The following is a 19,660-nucleotide window of genomic DNA, read 5'->3' as shown; positions in this document are numbered from 1 at the left end:
ACTGTTTATTTGCACCACCCAACTTCAAATATCAGTCAAAAACTTCCTTTGGTGTGACTTTTTTTCTTCCCAGGTTAAACCCCTCAAATAACCACACTGTGCTTATCACACGATGTGAAGACAGGAAGCAGACCACGCAGCATAGAAAAACACAAGTGAGACTCACAGAACCACAGAATGGTTAAGGTTGGAAGTGACCTCTAGAGATCGCCTGGTCTACCCCCCCGCTCAAGCAGGGCCACCCCGAGCAGGTTGCCCAGGACCATGTCAAGTCAGCTCTTGAAGACCTCCAAAGAGGGAGACTCCACAGCCTCTCCGGGCAACCTGTGCCAGGGCTCCATCACCCGCACAGTGCAAAAGCATTTCCTGATGCTCAGACAGAGCCTCACGTTTCAGTTTGTGCCTGTTGCCTCTTGACCTGGCACTGGGCACTGCTGAAAACACAATGGCTCTCTATGCTCTTTGCACCATCCATTCAGGTATTTATATACACCAATAAGATCCCCCCAAACCTCCTCTCCTCCATGCTAAACGGGCCCAGCAGTCTCTGCCTCTCCTCAGAGGAGAGGTGCTCCCAGTCCCTTGATCATCTTGGTGGCCCTTCGCTGGACTCTCTAGTACCTTGCTGTCATTCACAGCAAGCAGCAAGAAGCAAGCTACTCTCTCCTTTAAAAGCCTAGTATTTTGGTTCCTCTTTTTACCATAATGCAGTAATATTGTAAAAAACAAAAATAGCCGACCAAAGAGGGTTCCCAGCTTTGCACCACAAGGTTTCAAGGTTTCCCGTAAGTGAGGTACTTGTACTGCCCTTTTTCCGTTGCACAAATGGACTGTCAGAACAGAGCCAGCAAACCCGCGTTTTCATTTTCTTAAAATTCCTTTTGATTTATCGATAAAAGTCACTTTCATTTAAATACATTCCTACCAAACCTGATTTGACTTTCCTTTTCGATTCAGCTCTAGCTAATCAGAGTTGTCAGCAGTTTTTATTTGCTATTTCCAAGAACTCTTGGGGGCAAATGAAATGGACTGTCAGAACAGAGCCAGCAAACCCGCGTTTTCATTTTCTTAAAATTCCTTTTGATTTATCGATAAAAGTCACTTTCATTTAAATACATTCCTACCAAACCTGATTTGACTTTCCTTTTCGATTCAGCTCTAGCTAATCAGAGTTGTCAGCAGTTTTTATTTGCTATTTCCAAGAACTCTTGGGGGCAAATGAAATGGACTGTCAGAACAGAGCCAGCAAACCCGCGTTTTCATTTTCTTAAAATTCCTTTTGATTTATCGATAAAAGTCACTTTCATTTAAATACATTCCTACCAAACCTGATTTGACTTTCCTTTTCGATTCAGCTCTAGCTAATCAGAGTTGTCAGCAGTTTTTATTTGCTATTTCCAAGAACTCTTGGGGGCAAATAACTCTCTTCAAGAACTATATGAATCGTTCAAAACAGAAAGCATATTACTGCTTATCTTGAGACTGCATTTAGTCCTTCATGCCTCTGTGTAACAGAAGAACAAAGGATCAGCAAAGTTGATTTTAGATATTTTCAAAGACTGCAGGTTTATACAACATATCCATAGCATGAATGTAGGCATGCTTGGAAAAGAAGATCCACAGATAAATATTAGCCAGGTTTGACTACTACATTTGACTACTAATACTACACTACTTTTGTCATACCCGATAAGGTTCCGTTCTTTGCTGCCTTGATCTTACAGCTGCACCACCATAGGCCGTCTTTCCGGGGTAAAATGGAGAAAACCCAAGCTGGTTTTGCTTAAAAACAGATGTGCTTCCACGTGCCTACGGAAACACAGTACGATAGGTGGATAGAAAAACAGGTACACATTCAAACTGATTAAAAGAAATACTGTGCAGTACTTACAGGACACAGTCCTCCAAAAGCAGATAAACCGAATGCAGGTTTCTTAGAGCTAGCTGCAGAATGCTGCGAGAGGGAATGAGTTCTTTCAGCTCCTGCGGGCCAGAGCAGTGATGATGAAGTATTTTTTAAAACTGCAACATCTGCCAAAATGACGTATGCTAGATGTAAATGCCTCTCGTACGTACAGAACTTTAACAATAAAGATCACACTAATTCAAGTTCTTCAATACAGAAAAATAAGCATGACTTCAGCTTCCTTAAATAGATCAACTTCACGTACAGACTGAAAACCAAGTATCACCTACAAACTTGAAAACTGTTCACAGAGCTGCAAGTAGTTTTCACCAATCTTACCAAGTTAATACTGTGCTTCCAATGCAGATATTTTTTTCCTTCAGGCTAAGATAAAAGAGGACCGCATAAACATCAGTGCATTTGTACGGACAAAGCTTTTTTCTGTGTTGGTAAAAGGCTGGAGGCCAGCACAGATCATAATCGCACAGGTTTTAAACCTGGAAGATTCCCCAAAGGCTGCTCTAAGAGTTAACGATCTTCTGCCCATGTATGTTTTACGAAGACACACCAGAAAGTTCTAGTGCACTCAGGTTATATTGCTAAAGCCCAGCAACTCTACTCTCAGCTGTACAAAAGTTCTCTGGAAAACCTGCTGAGCACACGTCAGTCCCTGTCTATATGGGGGACTAGAAAAAGCTGCAAACCTGCTGTTCGCCCTTTCAGCGAGAAGACCTACGTACCAACCTACATCGACACGATGCTTATTTTTTATTTTAAAATGGTGTGCTTTCCTCAATGAATTTGGCAAAAGACATGAAAGTATTGACAGCTGAAGCCTTCTACCAAGAAAGGTCAAAAAACAGCCTATAGCTTATGTCAGAGTAGTTTCTTTATCTTCTCTTGCTGAAACACAGGAAAACATCTCGTGTTCCTATTTGTCACCTGCACTTATTCACATTTAACCAGCTGTCTGTTAGATATTCTGAGCCACTCTTCCTTCTAGACAATCAGCCTAGTTGTCAAGCTACGGCAAGTCAGACTGATTTCCTACCGTCCCAGTTCAAAATTTACATATAACCTAGCTGAATGTGTGTATTTCAGCATTGACTCTTTCTAACATCAGGGTATCATAAACGTATTCCAAAGCACGCTTCTATTAAAAAGGTGATAGGATTATATACTTCTAAAACACTAAAAATTCAATTTAATTCTCGCATCCAAAGTTGACATTCACCTATTTTATTTACTAAGGTGATGTGGAATATTAAAGAACGCAAGGTACTTCACATTAAAAAAAAAGTCAATTAAACAGAGAACACAAAAATCACCTTCATCAGATGCTCTAGAGGAGGAATCACTGGTTGTTGAGATGTTATCATCGTCTTGTTGAGAGTTAGAATCTTCTATTTCTTTTATGAAGGACAGCCTAGGACTGCCAATGCCAAATATAGAAGATGTCGAGGGCTGACAAGGTGGGACAGGAGAATCCAGCATGGTGTAACTCAGACGGCTCCGATGAAGAGAGGGCCTTGTTAACACAACTGGGAAGTTCAGTGCTGATCTACTTGTGGATGGTTCTAGACAAGAACAGGGAGATAATTAGCTTTGCTATAGACAAGCTCACAGAAGCCAAAACCTGTTTCCTATCGACAGCCATGCTATTGCCAAGTTCTAAGGCAAAAAGAGAGAAGCCAAATTTAACTTCTTCCTCACCCAGATAGGGTTGCATCTAACTGTCTGGCTACAACAACAACACTGCTTGCGATACACAGTATTAATGTTGCATCCAGAAGTAGTTAACTATGAGGTTTTACAACACCACATTCTGACCCCGTGCTCAAATGCTCTAACGCTGACTTGGCCGTTCACTAAATCAAACATATATACTCCTTCTCCCATGTACAGCTTGCAATAAGCTTTACAAAATTTGAGATTACACGGTAAATTACAGATAACACTGCAGCTTCCATAATATTGGAACAAAGGTTACATTAATCTGAATACACAACATGAAAATGAACGTTTGCAGTACTTTTTTCCCAAGTTCTTCCATATCAGCTCACGTTAGAGGCAAAACATCATCTCCTACCCATTAACTATTGGGATTTTGACCCAAGGGACAAGGATGTTGACCCAAGTAACCAGATGAGCATTTTTCCCTCTTGAAGCAAAGGGTCTGCAAACAATGCCAGTGGCCTGGAATAGGTGGCCTTGAAGTCTATCTTGCTAAATGAATGGAACTATTCATGGGTATTTTGCCTGATGAAAGCCTACTGTCTCTCCCAGGAATCTGGGCAATTCAAATGACTTTGAGCCACTATCCTCTTGATACTTGAACTGAAGCTTAAACTAGTTAGTTCAATCTTCATAACCACTGCAGTACCACTAATTAGCTCTCCAAACCATGAGCAGATTTTTAGGACAGCACCGTTTGAGATACAGAAAGGTATTCAGGCGGAAGGCCACCCAATATAGGCTCCAGCACACTGATACCTCAGAACTGAAGAAACACATTGGTTTCAAAATGTAGTAATAATTAAAAAAAATAATCTTATTCTTAAGCATAGTAAGCGACACCCACGGACAGCAACATAAGCTGCAAAAGGTTCCAGGGTGTCCACCTGCTCCTGATCTCCTGGAGTTAGCAAGCTTGCAGTGCAGCTGTTCTTACTGAAAGCTCCTTTCACGCAGTTACATAGGAAAGCCAACATGTGTTCCTCAGTCACGAAGACCTTCTCTATTCTTTTCTCCAAACTCATTCCCAAGCTACAGCTACACAGAAAGCCATCAATCTCCTTGTTTACAATTAGATGAGATTGGAGGCAAAGATATTTCCTCCTTATTTTTTGATTCTGCCAACAACAGAAGCAACTGACTTTCCACATTATCTATGGTTACCTACGCACGCTCAGACAAAACTTCTTTACTTATTAAAAGCTGACTTCCCCAAAACAGCTAATTTAAGAGAAAATCAAATAAGAATAGATGCAAATTTATACAACAGGACTACAGGAACAGTGAGAGGCACTGGATATAAGACAAATTAGTCTTTCATGAGGTAAAGGACTTGCAAACCTCGTTGCCAACGGTCAAATACCTTTTCAAAGACACCCCCTCCCCCCGCGTAGACCTTAAAGTTATTGAATATTTTAAGGATAATAATCTCATAAACCACGTCCGTGCACAAGTTCCCCAGTTCACCATCAAGTTAACGAGGAACTTTACTAAATTGATCAAAGCCCAAAACAAAAAAAAACAAAACAAAACAAACAAAGTCGGGACACGAGACGGAATTTTCCTCTGCCATTCTAGCATCTAGTCTTTTGTTTCGAAGACTGCAAAACAAATTAATTTTTTTAATTGCCTTAGGCAATTAGACAGATTTTCATTCCATATCTTTTAAAAGATGGAAAATGCAACCCAGCACACTTGCAAATGACTGATTTTCAGCATTTAGCACCTGGCTAATAGAGTACCTAAAGTTAACTGATGCCTTCCAAGAGCATAAGATGTATGCTTCGTAACTGTGTATACAGTTTAAAGCTAAGACGGTTTCACAAACAGTTTTGACTTTTTTTGTTTTTTTTTCATTCTGTCAAAACCCTCATTCCAATTTCCTTTTGAAATTCAGATTCAAAACTAGAAATCTGTGAATAAATACAGATGGCCAGAATTCCAAATGATTTTTCACATACCTCGTCTACTAATTCTTGCTGGTTCAGGCGTGAATCTCTCATCGATTATGGTATCTTCATCTGCATAATCGAGGTGATAGTTTACCGGAGTCTCCTCCTGGTTTGCAGATTCATTTCTGTCTACACACTCCTCCTCACGCTTATTGAAATACTTCTGCAGCCAGGCCGGTACAATATTTTTCACCGTTTCTGTCATTCTGCTAATTATTCCCTGCTTGAAAGAAAAAACACTTGTTTAATTACAGAAACACAGTCAACAGCATATGCTGGGATACCACCTTCCACGGACCTTGAAGACAGATATTATACAGCAAATATTCAGAAGACGACGACGAGGTTGATCCCTGGCATAGGATCGCTACACTTCTGGTAAACCTAAAATTCACCTAAGATTGATTTACAACTACCTATCACTTTCTGTACTTCCAAGTGACCTTGGCAAGGTTCAAAGTTCTGAAACCTCTGCCAAAATTCACCAGCAGGTCGTCAATCTGCAAGGCTATCAGGAAACTCTACGCCTGAACAGCTCCTGACCTACAGACTTGTTCCAGGACTCTTCCTCTTCGCACCCTCACGTGAAAACCAACTAAACCAGAAGTTCAGCAATTATCTACTGCGACAGTCAGGACCATACTACCCATTAAAATCAGTGAATCTAAATATTTTCAATTTTAGTAATGCTGAATTGCAGTGACTATACGCACAAAAAACAGTTCTGCTCTCAACAGTCAGGCTAACCCAGAAGATGTCCTGGAAGAAACACAGCTATAGCTATAGCACCAGCACCTCCTCTTGCAAGAGCCTTCTAAAGCTGTTGCTGTATTTTGTAGAAGACTGACTCTGCGGCATACATCGGGTACGATCGGAGAATTCCCACCTGACCGAAAGCCCCAGGAACTACGGTTAAATAAAAGATACATTAATATAAATGAATATAATTAATAATAAAAATTAATAATAAAAATTAATATCCAGAAAGCTGACAATCATTAGCTAGGCATCCTGCTAATCATCCCTCCTGCAGGCAGGGGGAAAAAAAAAAAGTAAATTAGATCCAGGACTAGTTCCCAGGAACTTTGAAGCTGCTAACTATACTGTCTACAGTGCCCAGGCACCTTCAGAGCTTAATGGTAAGAGACAGAGGGTTTGGTGGGCTGTAATTACGATCAGAAGCACACAAAACACATCTATTTAAGTATTTCTAAGAATCGACTTATCGACTAAAGTTGTAGGGGGAAGGATGAGAAAAACAGCGGGGTAGGGATCAGAACCAGAGGTATAACCTCACAAAATCGCATCGGTCGCTTTCGTGCCTCCCCAACTGCATCACTGAGAGACAATTAACATTAAGCCACAGAACCTTCTGCAGAGTGGACATGATATTGAAAATAAACTGAAATTAATTGACAAATGCTCTAAGCAAGCTATCTGCTCAAAGCTCGTCCTTTTACGTTATGAACATTTGCACGATTCGTCTGGTTACAAAGCTAACTGCTATAATAAATGCACACATGTAACACCTATCAGTTTGTCTATTTATCAAATCATTAAAATTCTTCCCCGATAAGTTACTGTTAATTTGATCTGCGCTGGATGTGCAGCAGCCATTCTCTGTGCAGAATCCCCCAGATATCCCCACGCACGTGTTTGCTCTGGCACACTCTTTAAATAAACCTACTGGAAAACACGCAGAGATAACAGACAATGGAAAAGTTAGAAAACCATCTCCACTGATTATTTTTAATCCACGTGTAAGGTTTATCAGTTAGCTACACGGTGTCGGCACACGCAAGCTATGGCACTTTCAACATTAATGCACTGTTCAAGCCAGAGGTTTCAACGGTTGCTCTGTAAGCGTGGGGAATGTTTGCATTGCCCTTCCAGGCCAGCTTTAGATGGACAAGATTGATTGTCAATATATGGTATAAGGGACTTGGCATTTCTGCAAGTGATAAAAACCTAATTGAGCAGCTATCCATGCGTAGCGCTCCCTTGGTTTTGCATATGATAATCAATCCCCTCAGCTACGTTGCTCATTTCATAGCGGAGAGGTTTTGGCTGAACAAACATGTGCAGAGGGCATCTCCAGAGCATCTCTCTGGGCGTCCTGACATTTCTTAGCAAAGAGCTGCTGGGAGGGATCTCGGCGCGTCCCCCCTCCAGCACGGGGATTTTCACACCCCGAATTGACGGACCGCTTTCACCGTCAACCTGCTGTACCCTACAGCACAAACGAGAAGCAAAGCCTGGCAGGTAACGTTCAGAGAATTGATGATGGGCTGAGGAGGGGTGCAGGGAGCGGGGAAAGCCCTGGGGGTGGCACTGGGGGTCCTGAGGGCAGCGGGCTGGGGGTGAAGGGGAGGGGGAGGAGGGGGGTAATGGGCTGGGTAGAGGGGTAAGGGGGTAAGTAAGGGGCTGAGGGGATAACTGAGGGGGTTAGGAAGGGGCTGAGGGGGTAACTAAGGGGGTAACTAAGCCGTTGAGGGGGTAACTAAGGGGGTAACTAAGCGGTCGAGGGGGTAACTAAGGGGGTAAGGAGGTGGGTAGGGGGTAACTAAGGGGATAAAGGGGCGGGTAAGGTAAGGGGGTAAGTAAGGGGGTAACTGGTGGGCTGAGGGGGAAGGGCCCGCTGTGGGGGGGCCGCTCCTCACCCGCTTGCTCCTGGCACAGGGGGGCTTCGCGGCGCCCAAACGGTGGCGCCGCCTCTTCACCTTGCCGCCGGCCGCTCCTCCTCCTCCTCCTCCTCCTCCTCCTCCTCCTCCTCCTCCTGCTCCTCCTCCTCCTGATCGGGCTCCTGGGCTGCCGCCCGGCGCCCCGCCGCCACCGGCCCTGCCACCGCCGGCCATGCCGCTGCCGGTCGCGCCGCTACCGGTCGCGCCGCCCGAGGCCATACCGCCCCCCCCCCGCGTTCGGTGCCGTCACGGGGCCCCCCCGCCCCCCGCCGCCACGCGCCGCGGGGCCTGCCCTGCCCCTCGTGGGAATAAAAATGTTGTTTTTGCAGAGTTACGTTGTTTAAAGGTAAGGAATGGGGTATTGAGGTGTGCTTGCAGCGATAAGAACGCTTAGCAGGCGACCTTGTAAAATGCAGACAACCAGACTCCGTAGAACAATTCGGGGAAAATCACGGTGTTGAGTCAAGTCAGGTAAGTGAAGAAACATTACCGCTTCAACCAGTAAAAAAGTCAAAAGAAATTCGAAATTTAACAGGCCGGCAACTGAAGGCCATGCATTGTCTGGGAAGCATCAGACAGATTGTGAGCCTGGATCACCCCCTCAGTGGGGAAACAGGGGAGGGTCCCGTCATCAAAAAGTATATAAACTGGGTTTTGGAACCAGCAGGGGCGCTCCTGCTCGTGGGACGCCCGCCACTGCGATCGCGAATAAATTCCTGCTTCGCTGAGCTCCTCGCCTGAGCCCAAGTTCTTGGCTACGGAGTGTTTCTCACACCCTCCCCCTCCCTCCCTCGCGCGCCCCCTCCCCTCACGGGAACGCGCGCCCCCCCCTCCCGCTGCCGCTCCCGTTCCTCGCCCCGCCCCGGTCCCGTCCCGGTCCCGCCGCCCTCCCGCTCCCGCCCTCAGGACCCGGCCGCCATAATGAACCCCGGCCCGGCCACCGTAAGCACGGGGCTAGGAGTCACCTCCAGAGCCTCCCCGCGCCGTGGCGCCGACCGCTGGTGTGCCGCAGCACCGCGCCGGGCGTGGGACGGCGCCCCGAGCCCACAGTGCTCGTCAGAAAAGCCCCGCACCGACAACCGATACCCCCGCACCGACAACCGATACCCCCGCACCGACAACCGATACCCCCGCACCGACAACCAACAGCCCCCACGCCGACAACCAACGCACAAGCAGTGTTTTAGGCCGGATTCGTGGCCCCGTTGGTCCGGGAAGCAGTCGTCACGCTAAATTCTACCCCACGGCAGGGGAACGATGGGCATCGTGACAGATCGCCGCCCCAGAAAATAAACACATAAATAAATAATAAAAACGATAACGGGACGTGAATCGTGCCCTTAATAACAGACATTGGGCAGTGAAATCACCGACTTCTGCAACAATCCGTGCTCAGGGAACTGACTAAAACCCCTCCTGCATTGGCCATGTAATAGCTAGGCAAACATCACATAATGCTTCCCTCCCTCATGTACACCAAACCTATTAAGGCAACCATAGTAGTGTGATAACGTGATTTTTCTCCTCCAGATCAGCGTCAAAGGCAGCTACGCTAGGTTTGCTCATAAGTTCAAACACTGCTTTATTTATTTATTTGAATTCCATTTTTCTTATTTAGAAGGATTTCCATAGGGTGACAGGCCTTTAATGACACTCACGACTCAGAAACATTTGCCGATGCAGTCAAACGGTGTCTATTAACGCGAGGCACTGAAGTTAATTGGTATTAAAAATGAGCCAAAACGAAAGGCAAGTATCTGCGTGTCCAGCAGAATGACAGCGATCATCACCATTTGATCAACCTTCCCTGTGAGTTCTGTCTGCAAGTTACTTTGAGGTAGCGCTAGAAAGAAGCGGTTGGTCCGGAGCATCCCTGCAAAAAGAAACATCCACGGCTTAAGTACCATTTACTCTTTTGGTATCCTTTTAAGTACTTTTTACCCGTTTCGGACTCCTGCCTTTTCCCGGCTCACTGATGACAGCATTAGTAGCCCCTCAAGCTACTGTCCTACAGCCTTTCCCATCAGTGAAGAGAGAGGAAAAACCCCACTACTTCTTGGAAAAGAAAACCAGCAGGTTTTTGAATAAAAGCACTCTCTGTTGCAGCTAGGTACAACGAAAAGAGTTTATGAAATCATTACGGGACATTCTTGTAGAAAACTTCCTCAAGCTTGGAAGAAAAAAAAACATTTCAGCTAAGTAAAACAGAAAATAACTGGAAGAAGTGAAGTATGGCGGTATTGGAAAAGTTGCTTCAAAGACTTGTTTAATTAAAAAGAAGGAAGAAAGCAAGTTCCTACTGCAATCCCATCTTTGTCAAACTGATGGCGGGCACCAGTACGATGTGTTCAGCTAACACAGGCTGGAAGTTGTAACTGCAGCTGTGAAGTTTACCCAGTAAAAAGACTCCACAAAGCATTGTAGCAATTCCGATGCAATCACTGCTTCCTGAATTTGTGACTCATGGTTAACACGGCAGTACAGGAAGAAGTCTGGCATTCACTGTGCTCTTACGGTAAAGAATCTGCACTGCCGCACACCATCCCAAGCCAGGTATGCGCTCCTAACAGGAAAGGACGATAGGCTGATAAGTCTCAGCAGAGGGAAAAAGACATCAGAGAACTACTTTATAACAGCAGCACACGGGCTGCAACCAACGTTCTCTTCCTCTCATCATTTTCATTTCTGTGGACTCCAAGAGAATACACTCCCAACATTTTTCAGCTCTGGAGAACAAACAGCCCAACCAATCTCATTCACTGAACTACAAAACTGGTATTTTCACTATCTAGTCCGGAAAAGGAGGCGCACGTCTCTAACGTACAGTGTAGAGACCTTGTTAATAGGCAAAGTCTGCATAAAATAGGTGGCCACAGCCTGATTTTCTGACGTTCAGGGCCTTGGGTCACACACCACCACAGTATCAGACTTAATGAAGTCACCAATCTATGTGGGCCTCTCGTTACACAGGTCACATGTTATGGACCAACCTCTCAAAGGCCAAAAAACCGCACTGATACTGCCGGGCCAACACATATCTGTAGCATCCCATTTCTGGGTGACAACACAATGAATGTTTCCACAAAGTACTCGATGCAACCTAACTACTGTGTTTGGTGATGCAAAGCAAGCCGTGTCAAAGCAGTGTAGCACCCAGGCACATTCCTGGAAGATGTTTTGCTGCTCACATTGAAGAAAATAGATAAAAAAATCCTGTGCAGTTTGCACTTCTGAGCTCAAGTACCACAGCTATGCACTACAATTGAAGTGGCATCAAACCTTGTAAGGTTTTGAAGCTTCAGCATTGCCATCCAAATTCAAGGAGGCTGCATCTATTATCTTGAATTTGCCCCAGCTCAGTCCCCTGAAACAATTCCATAGACACGTACAAGCAACCCTTTTCCCACCCAGATTCTTTGCTTCATCTATTCCACCTCTACCTTGTGTCATATTCTTATTAATCTGCCCCTCAAAAGACTCCCTGGCTCACACAAAGAAGCAACCCAACAAATCCCTGTTCCCAGCCACGTTGCTTTCATGCTTTGGGAAGAGTTAACTGCAACAGCTCTAACTGTGATGCCACCTCACCCCCTCCACCTATGTGAGGTTCTTCGCCTTCTGTCTCCTCCTACGTGTACACCTGCACTAGAACCAGGAAGAATGTGCTTCCTACAATACTCCAAGAGCCTCTTCTGTTTCAGGATGTCATCATTTCAATTCAGGACTGAAAGTATTCCTAGCAAAAACCCAACAGCTAATAGCTAACAGAAGCAGTTGCTGGTGATCAGCTACAAGTAACCTGGAAGTACTGAGGAGTCACAAAAGAGAATTTGCATTACATTTAAGAACAGCATGCAGCTTAGGACCACTGCTTTCACTAACTACACTAAGCCATAAAAAAGAATTGGATTCTTACCTGCCATCACAGCAATTATGGTTTATGTTGCCCCCAAAACACACACGGCAGTACCAGAACTGTGTCAACTAGCTTTAACAGCTTCCCCAGCTATTAAGTACAGTAATTTCTGCTTCCTTTTTTTTCTTGGAGGAATATTCTTTTGTTTCCAGCCTCACTTACTTATTATACACACTGTTAATTAGCAACTATTTCTCCATATTCATAGGGTTATGGAGTCCCTATGACTGGAAAAGACTCTGTACCCTTCAAGATAAGAACAGCATAAAGGCAGCAACTCGCAAGACTGCTCTAGCTTAAAGCAAAGCTTTCCTCATTGCTCTCATCTCCTTTGACTTGAGTACTGTCATCCTTCTACCAGAGCTTTAAAACTTCATTACCGTGAATGAAGGAAGACCAGAGCAATCAGAGAGGGTAGCAGAGGGTATAACTTAAGGAGCTGTTACTAGGATTTTTTTGTTGTTCCTGGTGGACTATTTTTCTCCTTGCCAGCAAGGAGGGAAAACCAGCAAGTTGTTTTCTCCAAGATTTTTTTTTTTTAGGTTTAAGAACACGGATTATGTTGTAGCAATTTCTTCGCTGTAAAGCGTCAGCTGAGAAGTCTAACAGTAAGAAGGGCAAGGGAAAACTGAATGCTGATGCAGAGAGTGCCAGCAGACACCATCCTCATTCCACGGGATGTTTGTAGCTATGGCAGTTGAAGTCTACACTTCCATATGCTTAACATACCCTATTTATAAGCCGATTTTAGCTGACCTAGCATGTATCAGTAGTACAGTTAGAGCCAGCAGCCTGCAGGAAAAAGTGGGCACAGGTGTTTCCATAGCAAGGCCTGTGAGTGTCTCCCATACATACTTCCAGTCTAAGCAAGCACATGAAAGGCTTGGCTTGTCGCTTACCTAAGGAACCAGGAAAACAAGGGAAAGCTAGATTTTGCTTGTGTCCTAATGCCCATATAAAAATAAAGACAGATGAAATACCCTTACTACCTTGTTAAATTCCATAAGCCGGAAGAGAACGTGCTGCACACAGGTACAAGTAAAATCCCTTGCTGGCAGGTTTGCAGAAACAAATTTTTTATTTACACAGGCAAGTCTATCTTTAGACCCCATTTACCTCTTTACATTTCTCGAATATTTACATGACTTCATGATGCTCCAAGAAGAGAGTGATGAACAAAAAGATTACAGAAACTGTCAAAAGCATAGCAAAAAAAACCCAACCTATCATTGTGCTTTAAAACTTATGAGCTAGAATAATGTAGAAGAAATGTAGTTTTAATACTTTGGTCCTAACGGTCATGCTCTAGAAGACACTTAAATAGCAGAGGGGATTTCAGAAGTGACCGTATCCAGAGGTTGCCAGTGACAATTCATGAGTGAATCGTAGAGTTCTTCGCTTGTCTCCGTGAATTGTCTGTTCATTTCATCAACATCCAAGTAGAGCTGTGGATCTGAAAATAAAAGCCTGGTAAGTCCAAGTATCAAATCTGAGGCATGCGCACAAAAAAACTTCATGTGAAATGGCTAATAAAATGTATTTTAAGCTAAGTGTAATAAGCTATTAGATCTACTAATTTTAGTGAGGTATTTAGTCCTCTAAAATTTTGAGCCTCACAGCTCCAACTTTTGGGAATTTGTATATTAGAAGGCTGGGACTAGAATTGTCTTTCAAGATAAAGACAAAGACAATGTTTAAGATAGTAAAGATAACGTTTAAGGATAATCAGCCATGAAACCCTCCCAAGAGTCATTTAATTCACTTCTACGGCAATACACGTTACATAGGATAGTTTCTAAACACTAACACAAAATGCCTCCACGTGAGGAACTTTGCAAACCTTCCAGGACACAAATATGTTTTGTACCGTATTTGTAAGTGCAAGCTGAATCCTCCTTTTGGAATCTGCAACATAAGCTTTTACCTCAGGGTGGAGAACAAAGCTTTTGCATATTACTGAGTTTCTAATATAAAATCTGTTTAGCGGAACCAATACAAAGAACAAAATTCTGTCTTAGACCATTTTCAAATGGGAATGAAGGCACAGGTACAAGAAACCTGCTGCGAAGCATTGACAGTGTCCCGTTTTACTTGATGCGGTCAGTGTATGCTGTATCAGCTTTAAAACCCCAGCTGATTGCAGATCAACCCCACAGAGGTTTGACCTCAGCTGAATTTTCAAGATGTTCTTCATCCAGTAGAGGTTGGCTTGTATTGTTAAAAGGCACAAGGATGGCTAAACTCAAGTGACAATGATAGAACCCTTATTACCGTCAGTAATTAGGTCATCACCGATTGCAGTCATAACTGAAGATTCCTGAAAGACAGAAAAGGCTAAGTTTAATCATAACTCATTTCAGAAAGCATCACAGATTCAAAGTGCTGCAGTCTCAATCCATTCCTTCTTCCTACAACTACAAGGATAGATGGCATTTTATCTATTTATTTTTAGAAGAAAGCCAATATTACAGTACAGGTTGGAAGGGACCTCCGGAGGTCACAACTAATACATTGACCACGATAAGACCACTTACAACAACTGTTTAATTTGCTTTAAGCAAAGCAAATCAGAAGAACAGGAACAGAAGAAGCAATTATGCTGTCAAAACCATTCTTTGGTATGCGTGAACAAATAATGGTGTATAAATCACTAATTCTATGGATTTACTATTTAAGCACTTAAATACAAACACCTCTGAATGGAATCTGCTCTTTTAACTTCACACTAAGCAGAAAGCATGTTTTCAACTTCGGATTCTTTTTGCTGATTCACACAAATCTGTACAACATATTATCTGTGAAATATTTTCTTTACAGCAAGCGTGCAGTATCTTTACCTCAAAAACAGCTGGAGCCATTAAAGAATCTCCTAAAGAGCAGTCTCCAACAGCTTGCATGCTGTCACAGGGAGCATAGGAGCTGTAGTTGTAGTCAGCGTAAGCATCGTAACTCCTCTGCGAGTAGTAGTTCTGGTAATCTTGGCAATAATCATTATGGTTGTATGACTGGTACCGCTGCAATTCTGCTTTCAGTCTGAAACATGAGAAGTTGCATACAGTCAGAGAACAAGAGACTGTAAACCCAGTTCTGAACTTAAACAATTTGTCAGCTTACAGACTTCAAAGCTTAAAAGGAAGCTTTCCTAAACAGTCACCTAAGTGACAGCTTAAGTCACAGCTCAAAACCTCATTTCTATAGAAGCAAGCATCCTCACCTTTGCCAATACCAGAAGGAATTGTTCTCATGGATTAACTCCAGAGCCTTGACATGGTTACCTGTACACATCAAGTATTTTTACGTTGGCATAAGCAAGCTGCTGCTAAGTCTCTGTGCTTTGCTAAAGATTGATTTAAGACCAGAGACATTTATCAAGCACAGCTGCTTTAAAGATGCAGTCTTAACCCTTCTATCTTTTGTTTGGTTAATTACTAGATCTTATTTCCAGAAAGAAGGGAATGGAGTCAGATTATCCATTTCAAAGAAGCATCTGACGCTGCCTGTCAGTTTGCCATGTCTACCTCCACCTGCTCAGTTTTTTTGTTTGTTTAAAGTCCATTAAACATTCAACAGCTGCCAACTATACCGCTCAGGTGAAGTCAGTCTTGCTTAACAACACAATCGCGATTCTTCAGCATGACGCCTTATTATTAGTGGGAGAATTACAAAATACACTAGTTCTTAAGAAGAAAGGGCCAGCTGATTAGCTTTCACTACTTTCCCTTTCAAGATTTTCTCAGGGGCAGCTTCAGACTAATGACAAGAACCAAGACAAGTGCTATCTGTACTAAAACTGATGTACACTGCATAAAGAACATTCAGATAACCCAGCTGCATATTCAAAAAAATCCGCTGTTTAGACTTGTCTTCACTGATTCTGTACAGGCAGACCTCCTGTGTTTGCAATGCCCAGTTTCTCTGACTTGAATTGGGGATGCAGAGAAGTGAGTTCTATGCTTTTGGGGAAGAATACAAGCTGAAGGCATTCTGAAATAGCTTCCAAACTAAGCAAACATGAGGGACAAACTAATCCAATGGCTGGGTATTTCAATGCTAAGAGAGCACGGTACTCAGCCATTCAGAAACGTATTACTGATGTGTATTTTAATACCTACATTTGTTTCAATACTGCAAAGCTACACAAGTTCTAATAAAGAGGTAATCCATTGTCTTGTTACTGTAGTAAACAAACAGAAGATACATCATCTTAGGTCTTCTGCTTCCAACTGCACTCTTCCTACATACAGTTGTGTAGGGAAGGAAAATCTGAAAATACTGTTGACATTCTTCTGGATAGCCGAAGCAAGAAAACATGTTTGTGGCTTATTCTTGTTTTCAAAATAAAACGATATTAATTTAATCAAAAAATTTTGGCAAAGAAGTTTGGACAGTGCTCTCTTGGAGAAGAGCATTTCCATTCTAAAGCAGAAGGAGGCAACATTTGCAGAATTATGCTAGGTAAACAGAAACAGAAGTGTCATTTTTTACTATTTAACAGAACACACAAGCTAACCTCATGAACATACTGAAATTGTTTATATGAAGTCCTGTTTTGTCAGTATCCTGGATCAAAGTTCATCAAATTTGGTGTCAATTCTTTAACCGTTCAGAGACCTGAATTGCCTTAAATAAGTGATAGAACTGAGCCGGTAGAGTAAGAAACCCTCTCAGGAAGTGCTAAGCTTTAAACTCCCCATTGCCCTAAGCTCATGAAAAGCAAAGAATAGCATTCTAAACCTGTTCTAGTAATACCGCCTTTGGCTTTCTCCCTGCGTTCCCATTTTTCCCCCCACTTCTTTCCTGTCAACCCACTGTAAAACTAGTTATGTGCTTCTCTCAAACTAGAGGGAAAGCTCTAAGAACAAGAACTCCCTAGCATATAAAACCACTTGTTGTCCCTTCTACCTTATGCAGGCCCAAACCTGAAAATATTTACCAATGCATTCAGCTTTGCTACTGTTGAGAAACAAGGCTGGTTACAATGGCAGCTAAGCCCAAGTTGCGCTGTCTGGCTAGACTTAACAGTTGGATTCCCCCAGCCATCCTGAAGCAGGTTGATGAATCCAGGGAGTCAAAACATAGGACTTCTGCATTTCTGGTTTTGTAGACTGCATCCTGTGTACAGCCACTACAGCAAGGGCCACAGACTTTCCAAAGGCAGAGCTACAAGAATCTGATTATTTAGAATAACTGTATCAATGCACAACTCCTTGGTTACCTTTTAGAAATTCCTATGCTCAGCCGGATTCCTTTTCCCCCCAGACCTGGTGCGTTCTGGCAGTCTTGCAGTGCCCTCATCTGATCACCTTGCTCACCAAATCTGACATAGGCATACCCTCTACTATTTTCAAAAGGGAGAAAACCAATTCTAGTATGCATAACAGTTACAAAGCTAACGAATTCAGTTTCTGTCTTCTACAAAAAACAGAAGATAGCAGCTACTATAGCTTCTATTACTTAAGCAACCTCTCTGGCATGTGCACGTGCACAGAAAAGGCTTTCACCAAATTAAAAAACTTGGGCCAGAAGCAAAAAGCTTTGCAGCAACTTTGTAGCAGCAACTGCTTAGTTTTTTGTGGGGGTAGAGTTTTTTTTTTTTCTTGTTTGTTGATAAATGATAGAAAACAGAAAAATATGTCCCTTTTACAGGGTTGGTAAACACAAGTTTTGATGAAAACTCTCCCCCCCACACACACAATTTTTGTCATTTTGTTTAAAATAATTACTTTCTTTGTTAGAGGATTTGACAAATTTGATTTAGTGTTCTATCAGTTTGTCCTCAATGCTGAGTGAAGCAGTGATGCTTACTTTAGCCTCAAAATTTAACTGAACTGTACCCACAATGCTGTATTAGGGAACAACGTTAAGTAGGTGAGGTGTATTCAGTGCTATGAAATTAAATATAAATAAATAAAAACCACAAAAAACCACATTAAGTGGTTGTTGGTACTTTGTGTATTCTGTACATATTCAGCTAACCCTTGAACTAAACTTAACTTGCAGGGGATGAGAGAGAAGACTTTGCCTGCAGAACAGCGAGCAGAACCATCTGAAAGGTATGACATCTATTAATTTAAAACTTACTTGAAGGAAGAAAGAAATCTCCTTTTTCAGTACGGTCTGCACCTGAAAGGTGGTGACAGTTCTCAGTAAAAGGAATGGGAAATCCAATGAAAATTTTGTATTTTGAGGCAGCTGCAAAGTCTGGATTGTGTTTGAAGATCAATATAACTTTGAGAAAATTGTTGTTTTTATGAAAGGAAGGAAGATGAGCAAGAATAAAACTACTGATACACCACTTTTTATCCCAAGTTTATCTTCTGAGTAGGATATGAAGATGGGAAACGAGGCACATTATAATGCTGTATCCACAGAAAGGATCTTTGCTATTGAAGGCCTTATTTTTTCCTTCTACAGGAAATATGGCTCATTTTGTAGTTTAACTAAATCTGTAGCGTTACAAATTTTGCTTTGACAGATATTTCATGGTTTATAACTCAGTTTACTTATAACAAAATAATTTGTCCCTCCTAATGTTCCCTAGGGGAAAAGCTATTAGTTTTAGCTATTTAATTGCTTGCAGTTTGAAAGCTCTGTCCTAATGGGATGATTCTTTCTGAAGCATTCTTTAGAAGGTGAAGTAGGGGAAGTGAGTTACAGTTCAGGAGGATGTTTATTGATGTGTTTTTTTCTTTATTTTTTAAGCAAAAACATGGAGGAAGGTTTATGATTTATTATTCTTTTTTTTAATACTCCTTTCATGATGAAGTTAATTGTCTGCTTTGAGTTCACATGAAGACCATGTGTTCTTTAGAATCATTTGAGGCCAAATGCTAACTCATCTCTAAAATAAAAAAAATCCAGCAGAATTAATTGAATTTCTTCTTGAGGAGACTGCTTTGTGTTACACTGCTTTCTTGGTTTAGGTCAAATGAGTTATCCTCCAGATAATATTGATGGCTTTTCCTTCTGGGCAAATGGTGTTTTGGGTAATAATGCTTGAGTTAAGGGACTTTGCACTCGGTTTTTAGGGGATTGCTCTTTTCAAAGAACAGTAGCAGGGAATTTTGTTGACTCTATGCTCATCTGCCAAGCAATTCTTATGTGACCATGGGCATTCTTTGGCTTGCAGAAAGAACTCAACACTTTGTTTTGGCATCTAAAAGTTGGACTTCACAACAACCACCTTTTTAGGGGTGGAAGCGACTGGCTTTAAGGTTCTGGTACAGGTGCAATCAGGTGCTGGGTTTTAATTATGTTTTTTTCAAACTGTTCTAAATTGTCTCTGTTAGAACTCCTTTCTACTTCTCCATTTAGGAAGGAGATACAGCAAACTCATACTGCTTTTGATTTCGTTCACAAAGTTTATTGCAGTGCCCTACCTTTTGTTTGTAGAGTAGGTAGTGGTGGTAGTGTTTTTTGTGATGCTGGTCTCTGTTGGGTGCCATGTTCTGGAGCAGGAGCACCACACTGA

General features: G+C 42.5%; 2 protein-coding genes across 18 annotated transcripts in view; both read right to left on the bottom strand.

Moving 5' to 3' along the window:
* LOC310894376 (nuclear pore complex protein Nup153-like) overlaps window positions 1-10,112 on the bottom strand; it is a 174,376-nt gene extending 164,264 nt beyond the window's left edge. For 14 of the 17 annotated variants that reach the window (XM_083824387.1, XM_083824378.1, XM_083824391.1 and 11 more), the window contains exons 1-5: window positions 8,253-10,112; window positions 5,602-5,815; window positions 3,235-3,483; window positions 1,892-2,031; window positions 1,687-1,809 (exon numbers count right to left, since the gene is read on the bottom strand). In XM_083824387.1, the coding sequence (XP_083680513.1) occupies window positions 1,687-1,809; window positions 1,892-2,031; window positions 3,235-3,483; window positions 5,602-5,815; window positions 8,253-8,492 (966 nt within the window). In that variant the 5' untranslated portion in view covers window positions 8,493-10,112. The other 3 variants (XM_083824381.1, XM_083824385.1, XM_083824384.1) reach the window with 3 other exon arrangements.
* Window positions 10,113-11,566: 1,454 nt separating this feature from the next.
* LOC310894407 (uncharacterized protein C6orf52) lies at window positions 11,567-17,724 on the bottom strand. The gene is made up of 4 exons (XM_083824469.1): window positions 16,302-17,724; window positions 15,027-15,222; window positions 14,461-14,506; window positions 11,567-13,642 (listed from the first exon to the last, which is right to left on the bottom strand). Exons 2-4 carry the CDS (start codon window positions 15,084-15,086, stop codon window positions 13,506-13,508), a joined length of 243 nt encoding a protein of 80 aa, XP_083680595.1. The 5' UTR covers window positions 15,087-15,222; window positions 16,302-17,724; the 3' UTR covers window positions 11,567-13,505.
* Between the last annotated feature and the right edge of the window lie 1,936 nt (window positions 17,725-19,660).

The sequence above is a fragment of the Anser anser genome (genome assembly GCF_964211835.1).
Source record: "Anser anser genome assembly, chromosome: 2".
Lineage (NCBI taxonomy): Eukaryota > Metazoa > Chordata > Aves > Anseriformes > Anatidae > Anser > Anser anser.
This window is presented reverse-complemented; position numbering and strand designations above follow the sequence as displayed.